This window comes from Siphateles boraxobius, unplaced genomic scaffold, assembly GCF_051911475.1.
Source record: "Siphateles boraxobius isolate OS27281-9 unplaced genomic scaffold, OSU_SipBor_1 5, whole genome shotgun sequence".
In the NCBI taxonomy this organism is placed as follows: domain Eukaryota; kingdom Metazoa; phylum Chordata; class Actinopteri; order Cypriniformes; family Leuciscidae; genus Siphateles; species Siphateles boraxobius.
Window position 1 is genome coordinate 35,345,001 of NW_027509141.1, and position 20,000 is coordinate 35,365,000.

Below are 20,000 nucleotides of genomic sequence, written 5' to 3' on the forward strand. Positions count from 1 at the left end.
CTGCGTGTCGTACTCTTTGCTGCAGCGCTCCCAGTGGCAGTTGGTCTCGTACACCAGCTCAGCCTCATGCTTGCACTCGTCCAAGTCTTCCTTCAGGTCCTGTGCGCCGCCCAGGTGGTCCTGAGGAACAGCAACGTTACGGGATAAACACTCTTCAGTGGATCGGCTTGTTAGCAAGAGAAAGAAAATGGGTCTCTATTAACGGGTCTATTAATAGTGAAAATGGGTCTATCACTATTAATTGTGTGGATTATTCGTATTTATCAGCCTAATTCAAAACACATGCATATGCGCATTAATTTGTTCTTAATCTCGTTAATGAATGTGGAGTATTCTAAATGAGCGATCGCATGCCTGATGATAGTATTATGCATAAAGCACGCCCACACCATCTCCATATAAGGGCTTTCCTCTACAGCTTTTATTCACTCTCAGAAAACATATGATGCTCTCTTTTTTAAACAATTCATTTTCATGCATTAAATTGCATTTTAACACGTTCAAGTGTTAACTTCATGTTTTGAAACAATTTTATAAGTAAAATGATTGATGAAACATGATTTGTTCGTGAAATCGTTTGTATGCAGATTTTACCATCCAATGTTTGACAGTACATTAGACAAGAGCATGTTTTGGATGATTTTTACCTTGTCATTGACTCTCACATTTTTTTATCTAATTATGCAACATTTAAGCAAAATGTAAGACATTTTAAGCAATCTCACATGCTGCTCGTCAACTTCTCAAACACTTTCTTGTGTTGTACTATTCAGAACAACAACAGCAGGAATGTGAGTGTAAAGTTGTTCACTAAATATGAAGTTAATATATAGAGTTATCAACAGACAAAACTTGGGCAGTTAGCTTGTTTTATATTTTTTTTCTTCCGCAAAAACCAATGAGGTTCATTCTCGTGTTACGCATCACGTTTGAGCTTCTGAAAGAACCAATGAGGTTCATTCTTGTGTTACGCATCACGTTTGAGCTTCTGAAAGAACCAATGAGGTTCATTCTCGTGTTACGCAGCAGGTTTGAGCTTCTGAAAGAACCAATGAGGTTCATTCTTGTGTTACGCATCACGTTTGAGCTTCTGAAAGAACCAATGAGGTTCATTCTCGTGTTACGCAGCACGTTTGAGCTTCTGAAAGAACCAATGAGGTTCATTCTCGTGTTACGCATCACGTTTGAGCTTCTGAAAGAACCAATGAGGTTCATTCTTGTGTTACGCATCACGTTTGAGCTTCTGAAAGAACCAATGAGGTTCATTCTCGTGTTACGCATCACGTTTGAGCTTCTGAAAGAACCAATGAGGTTCATTCTTGTGTTACGCATCACGTTTGAGCTTCTGAAAGAACCAATGAGGTTCATTCTCGTGCTACGCAGCACGTTTGAGCTTCTGAAAGAACCAATGAGGTTCATTCTCGTGTTACGCATCACGTTTGAGCTTCTGAAAGAACCAATGAGGTTTATTCTCAAGTTACACATCATGTTTGAGCTTCTGAAAGAACCAATGAGGTTCATTCTCGTGTTACGCATCACGTTTGAGCTTCTGCAAGAACCAATGAGGTTCATTCTCGTGTTACGCATCACGTTTGAGCTTCTGAAAGAACCAATGAGGTTCATTCTCGTGTTACGCATCACGTTTGAGCTTCTGCAAGAACCAATGAGGTTCATTCTCGTGTTACGCATCACGTTTGAGCTTCTGAAAGAACCAATGAGGTTCATTCTCGTGTTACGCATCACGTTTGAGCTTCTGAAAGAACCAATGAGGTTTATTCTCAAGTTACACATCATGTTTGAGCTTCTGAAAGAACCAATGAGGTTCATTCTCGTGTTACGCATCATGTTTGAGCTTCTGCAAGAACCAATGAGGTTGGTTCTCAAGTTACGCATCACGTTTGAGCTTCTGCAAGAACCAATGAGGTTCGTTCTCGTGTTACGCATCACGTTTGAGCTTCTGAAAGAACCAATGAGGTTCATTCTCGTGTTACGCATCACGTTTGAGCTTCTGAAAGAACCAATGAGGTTCATTCTCGTGTTACGCATCACGTTTGAGCTTCTGAAAGAACCAATGAGGTTTATTCTCAAGTTACACATCATGTTTGAGCTTCTGCAAGAACCAATGAGGTTCATTCTCGTGTTACGCATCACGTTTGAGCTTCTGAAAGAACCAATGAGGTTCATTCTCGTGTTACGCATCACGTTTGAGCTTCTGCAAGAACCAATGAGGTTGGTTCTCAAGTTACGCATCACGTTTGAGCTTCTGCAAGAACCAATGAGGTTCGTTCTCGTGTTACGCATCACGTTTGAGCTTCTGAAAGAACCAATGAGGTTCATTCTCGTGTTACGCATCACGTTTGAGCTTCTGAAAGAACCAATGAGGTTCATTCTCGTGTTACGCATCACGTTTGAGCTTCTGAAAGAACCAATGAGGTTTATTCTCAAGTTACACATCATGTTTGAGCTTCTGAAAGAACCAATGAGGTTCATTCTCGTGTTACGCATCACGTTTGAGCTTCTGCAAGAACCAATGAGGTTCATTCTCGTGTTACGCATCACGTTTGAGCTTCTGCAAGAACCAATGAGGTTCATTCTCGTGTTACGCATCACGTTTGAGCTTCTGCAAGAACCAATGAGGTTCGTTCTCAAGTTACGCATCACGTTTGAGCTTCTGCAAGGTTTTTTCTAACGCGTTAAGCAGGTTCAGTTGAGCTTCTGTTTATATCCACTCATTAATGTTTAAATGTGAATAAAAACCTAGATTCAATCTGTTCATCATATCTCGTTCATCATTCATCGAGTCTCTACAGAATATTAAGTCCAAACCCCTCAATTCAAATGGATTAGTTTTACAATCTCTCTATGAACTTTTTGAAGCTTTAAAGTGGTAGTTGCGTAGACTGTCAATGGAGAGACAGAAATCTCTCAGATTTCATTACAAAGATCTTCATCTGTCTTCTGAAGACAAACAAAAATGACATGAGGGTGAGTAATTAATAAAATAATTTTTATTTTAGGGTGACCTAACCCTTTAATACCACGACTTAAACTCAACAAAATATCAACATCAGCTATTAACATTAACACTATTTCACGTCAATTTGACATTGGCATTACACCTGTATTAAACCAAACATGAATGTCTGAACATTGGCCCATTGAACAGACAAATGCTTTTGTGCTCTATAACAGCACTCCCTCAACGCTGATATATTATTTACTCAGGCACATAACGGTAGTATGAAGACGAAACATTAATTGTGCGCTTGTAGGGACGCGTGTGTGGTGTTAAGAGCGATCGGACCGTGCTCTGCTGTGGGTAGCGGAGACGCTCTCACACACACATACACACACACACACACACAGCTTGCTGACTGCAGCATGTTTATCTCTGCCCTGTGAGCTATCTTCATCAATTCTGCTGGCCCCAAGACGACGGCAGCCGCCTTATTCCCCATGCATCAAGAGCCAACCTGCCTCACCGCCAAGAGCAGCCGCAGATTTGTCAAAAGATGAGCAGCGCGCAGGAGAAAGAGAGAGAGAAAAAACTCTCAGGTGACAATAACGGCCAGCCAATATTTCATTAAAATGAAGTGCTCTGGCACAGTTTACACGGCGCGGCGAGTGAGCGAGCCAACGCGTGTAAAGCTCTTATCAGCTGGAGTTTTTCTCGCGCGGTGCGTGTGAAGAAGCGGGTCAGGGGACCGCGGGGCTCCCGAGGGCCTCATGGCCTGTCATTGATCAGTACAAAGCATTTCAGAGAGAAAAATCCACAGTTTTTTCAGCATAACAGGACGAACGGGCCATTCACCGTCTGTTGTTTCTTTGCGTTCTCCGTCAAGATCTGTTTCATAACCTTGTGAGCGGCAGCATAGATGATCTCAAGACCGATGTGTGTGTTTCACAGAGAAAGCAATCCCAGAATGCATTGCTTCGGCCTTAGAAAGGAAATCTAATATGGAGTCATGAGATGCTGATTTTAAATACATTTTATATAATGAAAAATATTGATAGAACAAAAGTAGTTAGCTATAATAAATTACATTAAAGTTTATATTAATTATTTACTTTTTATAACCATTTTTAAAACAATTTTATACTAAAATACTCTGTAAACAAACATCAGATGAAATCAAATGTAATATTAATATAAAATATATTTTATAATATTAATATTATATTTTAAATAATACGTGTATTTTATATTAATATTCACTTTATTGAAAATAAATTATGTATAAAAGGTGCCATACAAATATAATGATAATAATAATAATAATAATATTTATATTAATAAATTAATGTAATACAATATATAATAATAATAATATAAAATTATATAAAAATATTATTATTATAGTATTATTGTTTGTACAGCAATTTTTATACATAAAAAATAATCATGTATAAGCCATGACATACAATAATTATAATAATAATAAAAATAAATGAATGTATTTATATAACAATATATTTATTATATTGATTTATTTATATTAATATTAGCACACTGATATAATAAATTCTATTTTACATTAATACTAGAATATAATATAATACTAAAGTTGCAGTGATTATTTAAAATATATATATTTTTTAATATTTATATTATATTTTAATATAATAAAATCTATTTTCTATTTTATTGTGTCAAATCTACACAATATTAGTGTGTGTACCTTCACTTGAGGACTACAAGCCGTAGTACGTGTAGAGAGCTTCAGATCGCTTACTAATGAGGTTGCATTTCATTTAAGATTTTGACTTAGAAGTGAGCACACTAGGTTGTGGTCCCTTACCGGAGAGCACGGCGACACAGGTCGCGGCCCGTCCAACTCTGTCTTGACCTTTGACCTCTTGTGGTTTAGGGGGTTTACCGTGCTGCTGACTGCAGAGTCTCCATTTGTGTTCTAAAGAAAGAGGGAAGAAAGAAAAGAAGTCAGCATCGAGACAGTAGGCGAGTGAGTGCATGTGACATGTGAACACAGCGTTTAGCACACACTCTCCTCCACCAAAAGTGCTGACAGAGTCCATGTGCGGTCTGGAACTGCTGTGTGTTTCTGCTTGCCTGAATGTGACAGCAGTGCAACCACAGAGAAACTGCTAATGTGTGTGTAGCTTCAGCTGTCTGCTCTAATAATCATAATCAGGCTCTTTTCATTTATTTTTTTAATAAAATGTACAATGAAATCATTATTGATGAATTAATTCCAAATTACAAGAATACTAATAGTTTATTATTATTATGGTTATAACAACACTACAATAAAATATAATAATTTCATGAATTCATTTCATTAATGCATCTTTTATGTTATTATTGTTGTTTGTATACCACCATAATACATATATTCTTTTTATGCATGTTCTATACAGATACTACAACTACTAATACTAAATATTATTATAAATATATTATAACGATAAATAGTCATAGTTTATTGTGAAATTATTATTATTAATTGTATTGAACCATTTATTGATAAATCTTATAAATAAAATGTGCTATAATAATAATAATAATAATAATAGTTCTATAAATAAAAGTTCTATAAATGTAAAATTTATAAATAATATATAACAATTGATTGTAAAATAATGTATTATTATTATTATTAATATTATTGTATGGCACAATTTATAGATAAATTATTTGTACATGTAAAAGGCGCTTGTACAAATAATAACAATATTAATACTAATAATTGCTATTATCAGTAGCACTAGTACTATAAATAATATTACAATAAAATATTTTACGCAGTACTATTATTATTATTATTATTATTTGTATAGCAAAAATAAATTATGCATAAAAGGTGCCATACAGTTTTAATAACAACAGCAATAATAATAATCATTATTTTTTATTAATAGTAATAATAAATAATCTTATAATAAAATATTAGTTTTTAATGTATTATTATTATTTAAATATATAAATATATATATAAATGGTGCCAATCAAATACAATAATATGATAATAATAATTTGTATAGCACTTTTTATACTTTAATATTGATAAAAAGCATTCTAATAAACAAAATAAAACGAGACTGCTAAAACAGTGTGTCAGTGATGAGGTGTGTTACCTTCGCGTCGATGTCACTGGTGGTGTGTGTGGGCAGGCTGGAGAGGCTCAGTGGGATTCTGCTGGAGAACGCGGGTGACGACTGTATGAGCGGTGGAGTGTGTCCGAACGCACTGAGGCTTCGCTGCTGGGACAACAGCTGCTGATACGCCACCGGATTGATGGAGTGAGGGAACGGGAACGAAGGGCTGGAACAGAAGAGGAAGAGATGGGCATGTGCTGTATCGTCTTTGACTGTCACGAGATGTGGCTGTATTAAAGCGCATTCAGGAGACATCGAAAAAAAAGAGGAAATCCAACACACTATCAATACTTGCAAACGAGTATCAAAATTTTATTATCAACGTTGAGATCGAATGAGACCGAAACGTTGCTAATAAAACAAATTATACTCGTTTGCAAGTGTTTATAGTGTGCGGGATTTCGATTTTTGACCTGACTCATTTGGTATTTTCCATGGTAATTTTCGATGGTTGCTAATTAAAACAACAATCCAAATAATAAACAGGCGAAACAACAAGGAGAAACACACCACATACCCATAATGAAAGCTTTAACAGAAATTGAGGGCTTCTATACATGGAAAACAAGCGTAGCTAACGAGACTGATTAACCACACACAGCTCAACCAAATGAAGACGTGATCATGAAACAAGGAGTGGTGGGAAACTGAACAAATGAACAGAAGGAAATCCAAAAACAACTGGCTACGCTTACATGCACAACTTTTGTTTCAATTGATGAATCCGAACGTAGTTGTTTACATGAACGCTAAACGTGATCGGGTTGATGTGCGTGTTTATATGTCACAAGCTTCAAATCGGAATAGAATTTTTGGCTTGCGCACACTGCACGAATATACAGAGTTTCCTTCAGTTTGCGCATACTAACTATTCTCCTACTCCGGTTCTTTATTTGTTTTAAGCAGCAGACTTAATATTTATCCTTTTCTGGTCATAATTTGGAGACAATGAGCATATCATTGTCAGATCGCGCCGCGCGTCATACTTCATTACGCTATTTCAAAGTCATTGCACACGCGCAGTCTTTTCAGTTTCGGTATTCAATCCAATCAAGTGTTTACATGTTCTCTCGATGGATTAGAAAAGGAATAATCCACCCCTGAATGAAATCAATCCGATTTCATTCAGATCGAGCTCAATCGTATCGATTAAGGTGTTTACATGAAGGTTCTTCAGTCCGATTGAGCCGCCAATCCGATTACTAACGGATTATTTGTTTGCATGTAAGCGTAGCCACTGATAGCTTAAATCCAGTTAGTACCTGATTCCACCGACAGACAGGTGTCCATAGGAGCTGCTGGCGGCCGAACTGGAGCGGGAGTTGTTGATGTAGGCCACCAGAGAGTTGGGTGATGTTCGGATCATGGTCTGCAGGTCGATGCTGGCGTCCGAGAGCGGAGAGATGGATAACGCTCGCTTTCGACTCAACCTGGGCGTCAGACGAGGGCTGGGAAACCGTGACACTGTGGAACATGCAAACACGTTAAAGCACGCAATCAAACCTGTACTCTTTAAACAAGGTTATTGCGCAATTCATCAATGCAAATTATTCCAAATCTTTATTTAACAAAATATGCTTTTAAAGATATGAAGAAATGCACAAAATTTGCCACACATGTACACCAGGGCAGTTTGAGTGCACACACCAAATTTGAGCAATTTCCACCAATAGTTGGCGCTATAACTTAAAAGAATCTTAAAACTGTAACTGTGATGAAGTTTACCCCAAAATGTACCTCAAAAACACCCATATGGCTTTATGCCGAAAGTTGCCAGCTGTTCCACATCTGTTTGGAGCTAATAATTCCTGCTAATTGCAATATTTTTGATGCTCCAATGCTTATAAAGTTTCTGTACACTTGGGTACTTTGGGTTAATTGGAACTAAACGGCTTATAACAAAGGAAAATGGTCTGTAGTTTTGATACAAGCATCTGAGAGCGGAGAGATGGACAGTGTAAAATTCTGTAATTTGTAGTAAAATGAATGTTACTTTCTTAATAAATGTTTATTGGGCAATTCATCAATGCAATTTTTTTTATAATTATAATGTTTGTTTTTTTATCCATCAGATTAAAATCCATAATTCTGAATAGCATAGAAACTGTCCAGTCATTTCAGCTGATACTCCCAGCATGACACCAGCAAAACACCAGTTCAAGTGATCAATACTTCAGATTCTCTTTCTCTCGCTCAGGAGAATCTCAGTGTGTCATTTCCAGTTTCGTTCACTGCTGAGCTATTTTAGGAACCTCACAAGCGTGCGTGCGTGTGTGTGTGTGTGAGTGTGGAGTACAACTGCATGATCGATGCTCTCACACACCCTCTGCGACACACGCCTCCGCAGGATAGAGCCGAACCCCATCAATAAGTGCTCAAGATTGATTTCTGGCCGTGGAAAACAGAATATACTGTACTTGGATAACGTGACTTCACTGGGAAACCGGCTTCACTCCAGTATTTCAAAGATTTTGAAGAAGTCACAACAAACTTTATGCAAAAAAAAAAAAAAATTGGCATCAATCTTGGAATAATATCCGTTTCCCTCTGAATCTTTGCAAATGACTATTTTTTGCACAGTGGTCCAATTTTTGCTCTTAAAATGATCTTTAAGTTCATTAACGCACGATTGTCTAATTGATCAAAAAGAAAGTACCAATAAAATAAAGTAATATTTAAAGTATTTGTAAAAAAATATTTAAACATTATTATTATTAATAAATTATATTTAAAATATATTATATAATATAATATTTATATTTTATATTAAAATATTTATTTCTTATTTTTGTTCAATATTTTAAATGTATAAAAATATTTTAAATATTACTTTAAATAAAATATTATTTTAAAGATTCAAAATATTTCAAAATAATTAAAAATATAAAAAATAAATATATATAAAAATATATAAATATAATACAATATAATTTAAAAATAAAATATTTTATTTTATTTTAAAATAGTGTTTCTACAGCTACTTATGTTTTGCTAATATTGTATGTAAAAAAAATACAAAGAAGAAAAATCAATTCAAAGTATTCTGAAAATGAGTTTAAAGTGATTTATTGTGTTAAAGGCCGAATAGGAGTAGTGAAAAAATAAACCAGTATAGTCTTAATCGTCCCATCTCAAACTCAGCGTGACCTCATTTTGATTTGATTTGGGATAATTAATCCTTCCCAATAAATTACCGTAATTACCCAGATAACAATCAAACGATTGCAGACTTGACTTTGTTTAATGTGGGTAATTTACAGAACTGATTCTGGCTCAAAAAGAAGTGTGTGTGAATAATAAGTGTATGTTTGTGCGTCAATGGCTCATGATTGTCTTGGTAACATCAACAGGGATTCAAAAGATTTAAATTTAATATGTCTGCGCCATTAAACCGGATGCTTTATCATTAAGGTAGTGATAACTTGTGTAGAGTATGTTGCAGAGCAAAGACGCTCTGAGCAGTTTAATATTTCAGTGGAGAGTTACTGAGACAACTGCAGCTAACTCAACAGGTGCTAAACATTAGACCCTCTGTGTGTGTGTGTGTGTGTGTGTGTGTGTGTGTGTCTGTGTGTGTGTGTCCAGAAACTCTGGCAACCGGACGTCCATAATGATTTCATCACGAGCAGCGCCAACACAAGCAGAATTACACAAATCATTTATTTGTGTGTGTGTGTGTGTGTGTGCCGTGGACTTGTTCCCTACAGACCACAGCGCTAATAAATAATCCCTCAGCTTTGTTGCAGTGAGGGTCATTACTCTTAGCATGAGCTAATGGTTTGCTGTCATGTTCAGGCGTTCGTTGGAGCTCCTAACACATCTTTAGTGCTAAGAGCCGCCTCAGGACCCAAATCCAGAGAGAACTGATGCTAAACATACAGTACAAAAGACAAAGAAAAACAAACCTAAAACTTACAACGTCAATGTTTTACAGGAATCTTTTGGAGCTCCTGATCTATGACTGAAAGCAGACGTTGGGCCTGTGTACGTCTGCAGATTTAAACCCGTTCTGTGGTGAAATTTGCATGGTCTTAATGGCCTTACAAAGACGCCATGATCTTACGGCTTCACTTTTGAGGACGGAGGACAGAGCTTAAAATTATGTCATAAAATTATGTTTTGATGCCATGCACCATATCATGCACTGTTTGTGTTTGCATGTAGCTAAATTCATATGAACAAATATGGCTTATTGGATGTGACAATGTCAGAACTTCACAAAATTTGGTACACATGTACACCAGGACAATCCGAGATAACACACCAAATTTCAGCATTTTCCACCAATAGGTGGCGCTATAACAAAAAAACCTCAAAACTGTACCTGCGATAACATTTGCACCCAAATTTACCCCCAAAAAAAGTCTACACACAACATCCATATGACTTTATGCTGAATGTTGGGAATTGTGGTAATTTTCTCTACTTTTCCAATATGTTTTGAGTTAATGATTATGTGGGGGTATCATGGAGGAGTGGAAGCTTAAAAGGAGGAGCAACGACGGTGAAGGACGAGAGAGGCCAGGCCTGGATTTATGTTGTGTTGTTTATGTTTTATTATGAGACAGCATAATAAATGCATAATAAAAGCCCCTCGTCTAAGAGGGGCTGCTGGCTTTTACTTTTAAAATGTACTTTTTACTTTTGTATTTGTTTTATTTTGTTATTAAATTGTTTAAATGTTCGCCGGTTCCTGCCTCCTTCTTCCCATAACATCTGAACTGAGTTATAGATTGCTACTAACTGCAACATTTTTGATTGTTACAGTAACTCTGGCTGGTCCATTGCTTATAGAGTTACTGTACCTCTGGGTACTTTGGGTTAATCGTGACTAAACGGCATATAGCCAAAGAAAATGACTTTACAACTTTCTAACTGGCTTTGCTTGAATGATCATATCTCTCATTCTCTTTCTATCTGTCTTTGTAACTGACTCATGCTGTTTCCCGTCAAAGCGTGGGACACGCTCCACTGTCAGCATCCAAACACATCTGCGTAAAAGCTGTCGGGAAGCATCAGCGGCTCCGGACGGGACACAGATCAAAGCCAGACGGAGTTAGCTCAGCTAAATGAGCTATTCATTCGTGTTGCTTTAGCAAAGCCCGAGATCTGTGCACACACACACACACACCCGATACGGCATGCTAAAGAGGCAGAGCGAACGGAGAGTGTTTGTTTTTCAACTCTGATTGTTTGAAGGAGACGCAAGAGCAAATGTTTGCTCTATAGAGAGGAAGAGGCCTACTGTATATCACCATGTGTTTGTTTGAAATAACACCTCGTCTCTCTCTGGAGTATTACTCACATTAGTCTCGTCATGGTATTTTTCCTCTGACTGATTCGGAGAACAGCACAAATGTGTTACAGTAAATACAGATGAGAAAGTCAAATAAACGAAACATAATCCACCTGTTAATAATGTGATGGTTCAGTTGCTCTGATTCAGATACACAGAAATTCCAAAAGCAATAAATCAATAATTATGATAGCTTGACAAATGTTTTTTTCAAAAGCCCTAAGTAAACAGGTGTTAAGGGATCAGTCCACCCACACTGAACATGAAACTGCTGCATGACACGGCATAATAACATACATTCAGAACATATCTGTTGTTTAATGTATAAATAATGAGGAGCCAGATTTTGGACCAATGAGATGCTACAGTGGGCGGAGCGCAGTCAGTGCAATCAACTAAATGCCCTGTTGCTCATCACTTGGTTAATTAAGGTGTCAAACTCAGTTTATCTTTATCTTAACTTTCATTAGCTTCACTATCATGGACTTCACAGCTAATTTTACTAAACGAGCAGTTTTGGATCATTTGGATCGCTTCATTGTCCTGACTTAGGAAGCGCTGGATGACAGAATGGAGAAAGAACATAAACATCACCAGTGTGAAGCTTCCCGCCAGTGTTTAGAGTGTCTGTCGCGAGCGGATGCTGAACATGAGGGAGTTTATTTATTTTACTGTCTGCTGGTGTAAGAATCGAAGAGAAATGGGTGTTTATAAAGTCCTTTGAAGCCACACATAAGTATTACCCTGGATTTAAATGTGAAACAAATATTATGTTTGAATTCTTAACACAGTTAAACAGATATGACTGTAACTCACCGTCGACCGGGGTGAAGTATTCGGGCAGATGAGCCGCCCCGGCTCCCTGCATCAGTAACTCTCCGTACGGGTTCCTGTGGCCCGTCATCAGGTGGTAATAGTCGGCCGGGGTGGTGCCGGGGGGTGGGGGGGGCAGACCGAACAACCCTCGTTCCTTCAGGTGCTCGTGAGCCACTGCCAGAGAGAAGAGAGAGTTAAAAGAGTCATATATTCACGGAAACAGGGTTTTATTGAAACAAATCTTCACGATTATCTATGAGCTCATTAGCATATGACCTGCCCACATTTGTATTTCATCATGATGAAAAAACAGTGTGAATTATGTTGAATTTGCTTTTATTTTTATATTTTCAGTTTTAATTTGACAGTTTTTGTAATTTTGCATGTTTTTAAAAATATTTATTTTTTTAGCTTTTTAGATTTAGTAATTTTAGAACCTCAATATAAACACATTAGATTTGAGTTAGTTGCTAAGACAACATTTCAAATTTTCGTTTACATACACTTTTCATCTAATATTTATATTTTCAGCTTCATTTACATTAACAAAAATGGTTTTTAATTGCTTTAATTAACAATAGAGTGCATTAGTGCCCGCCCCTTTTTTCAGCGGTTTTGGTTCCGGAAGTATTTTTTCCAATTTTTTCGATAGGGATTTCAAAAAACCGTCTTTGTTAAAGCATTATAAGCCATGAATGAAGCCAATCAGCTACAAGGTGAATCACAACACTACAAACTTTGATTTAAAGCAAAAAAGGTTTTAAAAATCAGACAAAAATACAAAACGATAAAGACTTAACAGCTTTAAGCCCAATTTATACTTCTGCGTCGAACTTACGCCGTAGCTACGTCGTAGGCTGGTCGTAGCGCGCGTACCCTCCGGCGTACCCTGACGTGCACCTCTCCGAAAATGTAACAACGCGTCAATTCTACGCGGACGCAAGCGCTTTGATTGGTCTGCTCAAACCGCTCCCTCGGGTTTCACATGCTCCCTCTGCGTGCGTCAACGCGGACAACGACGCAGAAGTATAAATTAAAACCAAAGCGTAGTCTACAGCGTAGAGGCTCCGGCGTAGGTCCGACGCAGAAGTATAAATCAGCCTTTAGTGAGGGATAGAACTACAATCCCATGAAGCATTGTGAACAGCATAATCAAAATAAAAACACTGGCGAAATATACAAATACTCATTTAAAAATGTCGATTATATATATAAATTTTTTTTTTATATATGTTTATTGCAAAATATGCAATATAAATATATATATATTTTGAGAGCCGACAGGTTTGTGGGCTGGCGGCTTCAACAGAAGCAAATGCCATCGATTAACACCCTCAGTAAAGCTGTCTTTAAAGGTTCATACGTTTTCCTATGGAGAAAATGAATGGACTTTTTACTTCCAGAGCCCGACCGTTGCACTCTATAGCAATACTACTGACGTATAGTGGTTAGCCAATCAGAACAGAATTCAACTTACATATAAATGTATGTAATATATACGGTGGAAAATTAAGATGCAATAAACCTTAACTAACATTATAAGTAAAGCTTTACTAGCTTTACAGAAGAGAGGTTGAGGGAACTACAGTAAGAGGAGAGTTGACATCTGCACCTAGTAAACTTCTTTTAAAAGTGTCAGTAACAATCAGAGAGTGAGTTTAACATGTTTAATGCTGAAGTCGTTTGGTTCAAGAATAGATTAGGACAGAAATATGGTGTGGAAACGCAGACGTGAATGCTGATCAATGCGTTGCAAGCTTGACTGTATTATGAATTGTGATTAAACAGACAACAAAACAATCCCTCATTAAAACATGACCAAAAAATCCAAAAATATGTGTATCTGTCTCTCCTTTAATATAGAAATAAATATCTGCCAATGAAAGCAATCAAAAAGAGTCTTGGATTCTATTCCAAAGCCTTTAATGTCTATATATTCCAACTTGAAAAATAAATACGGCCTTAAAACACGAGCCAACACTAACGTCAGGCCTGTGTTTGAGCGCTGAGGTCTGTGTGCTGGGCTGAAACTGGTCAGATGTGTCTGGAAACCATTCAAGGCCACATCTACCCATCCACACTCGCTTCGGCTCAAATAGCCCCATTTCTCTTTCTCTGCGCTCTTTTATGCCTTTATCGCTGTTGGGATCTCCTGCGTGCTGCTTATTTAAGTTTAAAGGTGCAAACACATTACTGCTGACAGACTGTGAACCGTGATTTATATGTCACTCGATCGGCTCGCCGCGACCTGTAATTGTAATTCAGCTCTGAAGAAAGAGGTCTGTCGTCGGGTTCGGCCCAACATCGGGGAATTCTGCCTTGTCGTTTTTCTCGTATTAATTTCCAGAACGTCCCCCGAAGGGCAAATCGCAGGATGGGGAAACTTTCACATGTTTGACAATTTGCATGTGCCCAAACCCAAATATACACACATACCTCAGACAGGATTGTGAGCAGCATTCAAAAATGCCGCTCACAATCATGTCTGAGGTTGGTGTGTAATAATATAAAGTGAAGTTTTGAAATGCTGAATTTACAAACCCTGTGTTGAGGCTCAAATAACGCAAATTTCAGACTAACTACACTAAACCTGCCATGTGAAGTAAGATTGCTGACTGTTTGTGTTGATCAGCAGCCAGAATTGGGGAGTAACTAACTAAAATTATTATATAAATTATTAAAAAAGAGATAATGTACAGTCAGGCGGTCGCTATCGCAAAATAAGCCCTCTTGGGCTTCGTGTTGCACTGTATAGATTTATTTTGTGATACTATTCAAAATTTTGGGGTTGTTTTTGAAAAAAGTCTCTTATGCTCACAGAGGATGCGTTTATTTGATCAAAAATACAGGGACAAATTTGATATATTATTTAAATTTAAAATATCTGCTTTCTATGTGAATATATTGTTAAATGTAATATATTCCTGTGATCAAAGCTGAATTTTCAGCATCATTACTCCAGTATTCAGTGTCACATGATCCTTCAGAAATCAGTATAATATGATGATTTGATGCTTTGATAACTATCAGCGTTGAAAACAGCTTAAAATCTTAGTTTTTTAAGGATGAATAGAAAAGTTCAAAAGAACAGTATTTATTAGAAATAGTAGCATTATAAATATCTTTACTGTCACTTTTGATCATTTTAATACACGAATTAATTTCTCAGCTGACCCTAAACCTTTACTGCTCTGACAGCAGAAATAAATAAATGAAATTGCACATGAAAAATTGATAATTCCACCGTTTACTTATGCATTTAAATGCATGTTAAATACAAGTGCATGTGTTTGAGTTTGAGGCGCCCCTCACCGTCAGCAGGGCTCAGTCCTCGGGCCGCTGAGATCATGGACAGGGTGGGACTGGCGTGTGCCGAGCGCAGGTAATGCTCCATGTGTGGAGACACGTATGAGTGAGGAGGGAGGAAGGACTCGCCGGCGCCCCCTGGAGACAGTCGGATCAGAGAGATGTCGGAGATCACCGGGCTGCCCGATAACCCCGGAGGCCTGGAGAGACAAACACCGCTTTTAAAGAGACCCTTAACAGCAAAGAGAATCACAGATAATCACTGTTTCTCTGCACAGAAACGGTCAGAAACTCCTCTTCTGTAGTGCAAAATGATTTGGGGAAAAAAATTAATTGCGATTTCTCTGATACAATATTGTGATTATGATTTAAAATGTGATTTAATAAATTGCAGGTTTGCTGTGCTTGTTTGTAGGGTTGCGCAATTTGGTCAAAATGATCTATCAATATAATATAATAAAATAAAATAATACTAATTCTAATAATTACTGTAATAGTTTAATTGTGTAGTATGTTTATGTAAATGTAACTGTGTAAGTGTATACTATAGTATGAATCATATAAAAATGAGAAATTTTACTAGAAATATTTCACAGTAAAAATGTATATTTAAGAAAAATAATGTAAAATATAATAATATAAATGAACATTACGACTGTGCAATTACAATGATAGTATTTATGATATTATTATTATTATTACTAAATAAGCACAAAACTAAAGAAATATTACTAGAAATATTACACAGTAAAATAAATAATAGTATGTTTATACATTAATTAATTCATAAATAATGTTTTACATTACAACTATAAAATCACAGTACTAATTATTATTATTATTACTAAATAAAAATATAAATGTACTTAATAAAAAATACGATTAATGTAATACATTTTACTGTAAAAAAATAAAAAGTTACATTACAATTGTAAAATTACAATACTAATATTTGTTATTGTTATTTTTATTACTTAATATACATAGAAAAAACAAAAGCAAGTAAGAAACATAACTAGAAATATTTCATAGTAAAAAAAAGTATTTAAGAAAGATAACAGAATAATAATTTTGTAAAATTAACTCTAAAATTATAATAATAATATTTAAGGCTTATTTTCTTCATTTTGAAACATTTAAAACATTTTTTTTAACCCTTAAAGCTCATCTTCTGTTGATGCACTGTAAAAAAAAAAAAAAATTCACAGTACAACTTCATATTTTAAGGCATCTAAAAGACACTTTTTTTAAGTTTAAACAAAATATATATTTTTTTACAGTGCATGAGGTCGAAATTGAGTGGGACTTTTTAACAAAACTCACGTCCCCAACGTCTGGGAATCATCAGAAAGTCTCGAGAGAAATGTGGCCGAGGAATAAAACAAGAAAAATGATCCTTAACTACAGCGCTGACGTTTCCTTGATGGAGGGATGGAAAAGAGGGGAAATGAAAGGGCAGCCGTAGATTGAGAGCGGTCTGGTTTGTGTTAGAGAGTTTGGCGTTTTTCCCATCACACCTCAGACGAGCTCACGCTCTAATGCCTCTCTGAGCCCAGCGCCAAACCTCACAAATATTAGTTATGGCAAACTTTCATAACTATGAAACCCATGAACGAGGGACTCGTGTCAAACATTGAATCATCTGATCAGTGTGTCTATAATGTTTTCAGACTGCTGTCAAGGTGCTTGACAGGGACAAACAAACCGGTTTAAAGAAGATCTGCTGAGTGAATACAGTAAGGGGATTTTCAGCAAACGCCTGGAAATGATCTTGAAGGTTCACGGTTCTCCAGCGAATGTTTGCTAACTCGAACTAATCAGAATAAAACCAGAATCGTGATATGGCGAATGGAAATGATACAAGCGTTTGAAAGCACAACATGTGCCAATCATCTTCCCAAACTCGTAATGAGAAGTGCGTACACTGTAAAAAAAATATATTTTCATGATTTGTTATCGCAACTTTTTTTCTTTTGTCAAATCAACTTAGATAATGAATGTGGATCAGATAACATAAAAATGTGAGTTTCCATTTATTAAATCAATGTCCTTCATAGTATTGACTCAAATTTTTTATTTCAAATGAACAACCAGGTAACTTACTTTTTAAGTTCAACAATAATTTATTAGTGTACAAAAGTATTGAGCAAGACGTATGTGTCTGTTTGCTGCTTCTACACTGATAAAATGATTTTGCGGTGAAGTAAATACTACAGAAAAGTTAGAATTAAAAAAATATTGGGGTTCCCATCGTGCACTGGGCCTTGAATAATACATTTTTCACTGTTTTCTAGCTGTATTTACACTGTTTTTTCATTACTTTTGTTGTTAGGATGAGTAACTTGCCATTTTGTGACATTTTGAGTTAGTTTTCTACTCAAAATAACACATTCAAACACAAAAACGATCCATCAAATGTCACCGTCATTGTGTATTGTCTACCAAGTATTGAGTTCTCTGCGTTCACGTAAATCTTTACTTGAAATGTAGATATATCTTTTGTATTAATTACTTAAAAGTTTCCAAGTAAAGCATATTATTTGAAAGTGTGTGGTTTAATTTGATGTTATATTGTTAAAGTGAAATGTATTGCAAAGAAAATTTTAACTAAATAGATATTACTCAACCTTATACTAGCCAAGTTAAAATAACTTCATTTCTTTGTTACTTTCACTTAACTTATTTAAGTAGAGTTTACTTAATTCCATATGAGAAATTTACTTAAAAAATATTTGTGCAAAAACTTACTAGTAACTTTTACTTATTGCTTTTTTCAGTGTCTATATTTTTATACATATAAACAAACTCTGTGATCAGATTTTTTAATGTCATTGTCATCCTGACAATCCTGTTACAAAGTTAATTTCAGATCAGAAATGTTCATTTTGAGATTTCTGACGTTTGATTAAAGACTTTGCACTTATTCTCTATTTAATCTCATTGGTGTCTATAGGAGAAACTAATGAGGTATTTTTCTTTCCTATGCATTTTTAATCCTAATTAAATCGCTCCATCTGGCAATATCTGATTATCAAATTACTGATGTTTTCCACCCAGTTTTTATGACATGAAAATAAAAAACAGCTAAACATGTGAAATGATGGTTTTAATTGTTTCTCCATGATGCAACAGAGCAAACGAAGGGGTTCGACTACAGTGAGATCATCTCATTTAAATATTGTGAGCATGATAAAAGTTGTTCTTCTCAAGATAAGGCTGAAAAAACAAAAACAACGAGCATGTATTTCAGACACATGCATACTTAATAACGGCCTCTCTCTTTGGAGATCAGTATGTAAAACATTCTCAGTTTCAAACAGAAAGAGAGCACACAGCCCGGGCGGCACTTAAATAAGTAATGTAATATTCAAATTTAAAATGCTTAGCCTGTGGAGTGATTCTCATGTTCATAGCAAGAACAACACTGAAGCATGGGCTATCCGCACCAGGGGATTGTGGGACCTTGCAAGCTGATTCTTTCACACCTATACCCTCCTAAAGAGACAGACGCTCTCCGAGTCGGGGCTCAAGGCTCCCAGAATGCATCAGGGTAACGCCCGTGATGGACGATCGAGCCAGAATCCGGTAAATCTCAGCGGCCAAACGCTGCGGGATCCAACGGGACACTCAAAGTCCTTGGCTGAACCCGAGATCAGTCATTCGTTCGAGATCAGGAGGGAATTTGATCACTAAGAGCAAATGGAGTAGACAATTTATATATATATATATATATATACATATACATAGAGAGAGAGAGAGAGAGAGTACTATATAAAGTATTTATAAAGTATTTTATATATATATATTTATTATACATCAAATGTATATTAATATGTAATAATAAAAGAGAATAAAAGTTCATGATAATAAAACCTTCCACAAAAACAAAACAAATATTAAGAATTGGTTTTGATTTTTTTTGGTTTTAAAGTATTATTTTTTAATCATTAAGTTTATCATATATATATTAATAAATTCAGATAAAATGTATGATTAAAAAAAGTATACACAGACACTTTTTTATTATTAAAATAAGAGAGTTGAAAGTTAATTATAATTAAACTGCCCACAAAAACAAACAAATGTGAAGCATATCTTTTTGTTTTGTTTGTAAACTATTATTTTTTTTATAATAAATTTGATCAGAATTTAAAATAATAGGCTAATAAAAAGTCTATTATACACAAAAACTAAATACTAAATACGTTTTTAAAATATACTTTAATAATAATAGTTAAAAATTAGTTGCACATTTTAGAAATATTTTAATACTTATTTTGTATTTTATATTGATTAAAAATGTAATTCTGACAACACAACAGTAAACAAACTAAATTAAAGTGCACTAAATATGGACTAGTGACTGATATGGACTGGCATCCTAATAATGACGGTTATTAAATTCCCTTTTTTTATTTGGCCGTGATTTGATTAGCACCTTTGAATAAAACTGTTAGCAAATATCTGT

At 35.7% G+C, this 20,000-nt stretch overlaps 1 protein-coding gene across 2 annotated transcripts in view; it reads right to left on the reverse strand.

Moving 5' to 3' along the window:
• Window positions 1-20,000, reverse strand: part of LOC143711986 (zinc finger protein GLI2-like) — a 96,183-nt gene that overhangs the window by 13,521 nt on the left and 62,662 nt on the right. For both annotated transcript variants that reach the window (XM_077204222.1, XM_077204223.1), the window contains 6 exons: window positions 15,539-15,732; window positions 12,227-12,400; window positions 7,377-7,578; window positions 6,094-6,280; window positions 4,800-4,910; window positions 1-120 (listed from right to left, as the gene is read on the reverse strand). The exon at window positions 1-120 is cut by the window's left edge and continues 15 nt beyond it. In XM_077204222.1, coding sequence (XP_077060337.1) covers window positions 1-120; window positions 4,800-4,910; window positions 6,094-6,280; window positions 7,377-7,578; window positions 12,227-12,400; window positions 15,539-15,732 — 988 coding nt within the window. The remainder of the gene's footprint in view (window positions 121-4,799; window positions 4,911-6,093; window positions 6,281-7,376; window positions 7,579-12,226; window positions 12,401-15,538; window positions 15,733-20,000) is intronic.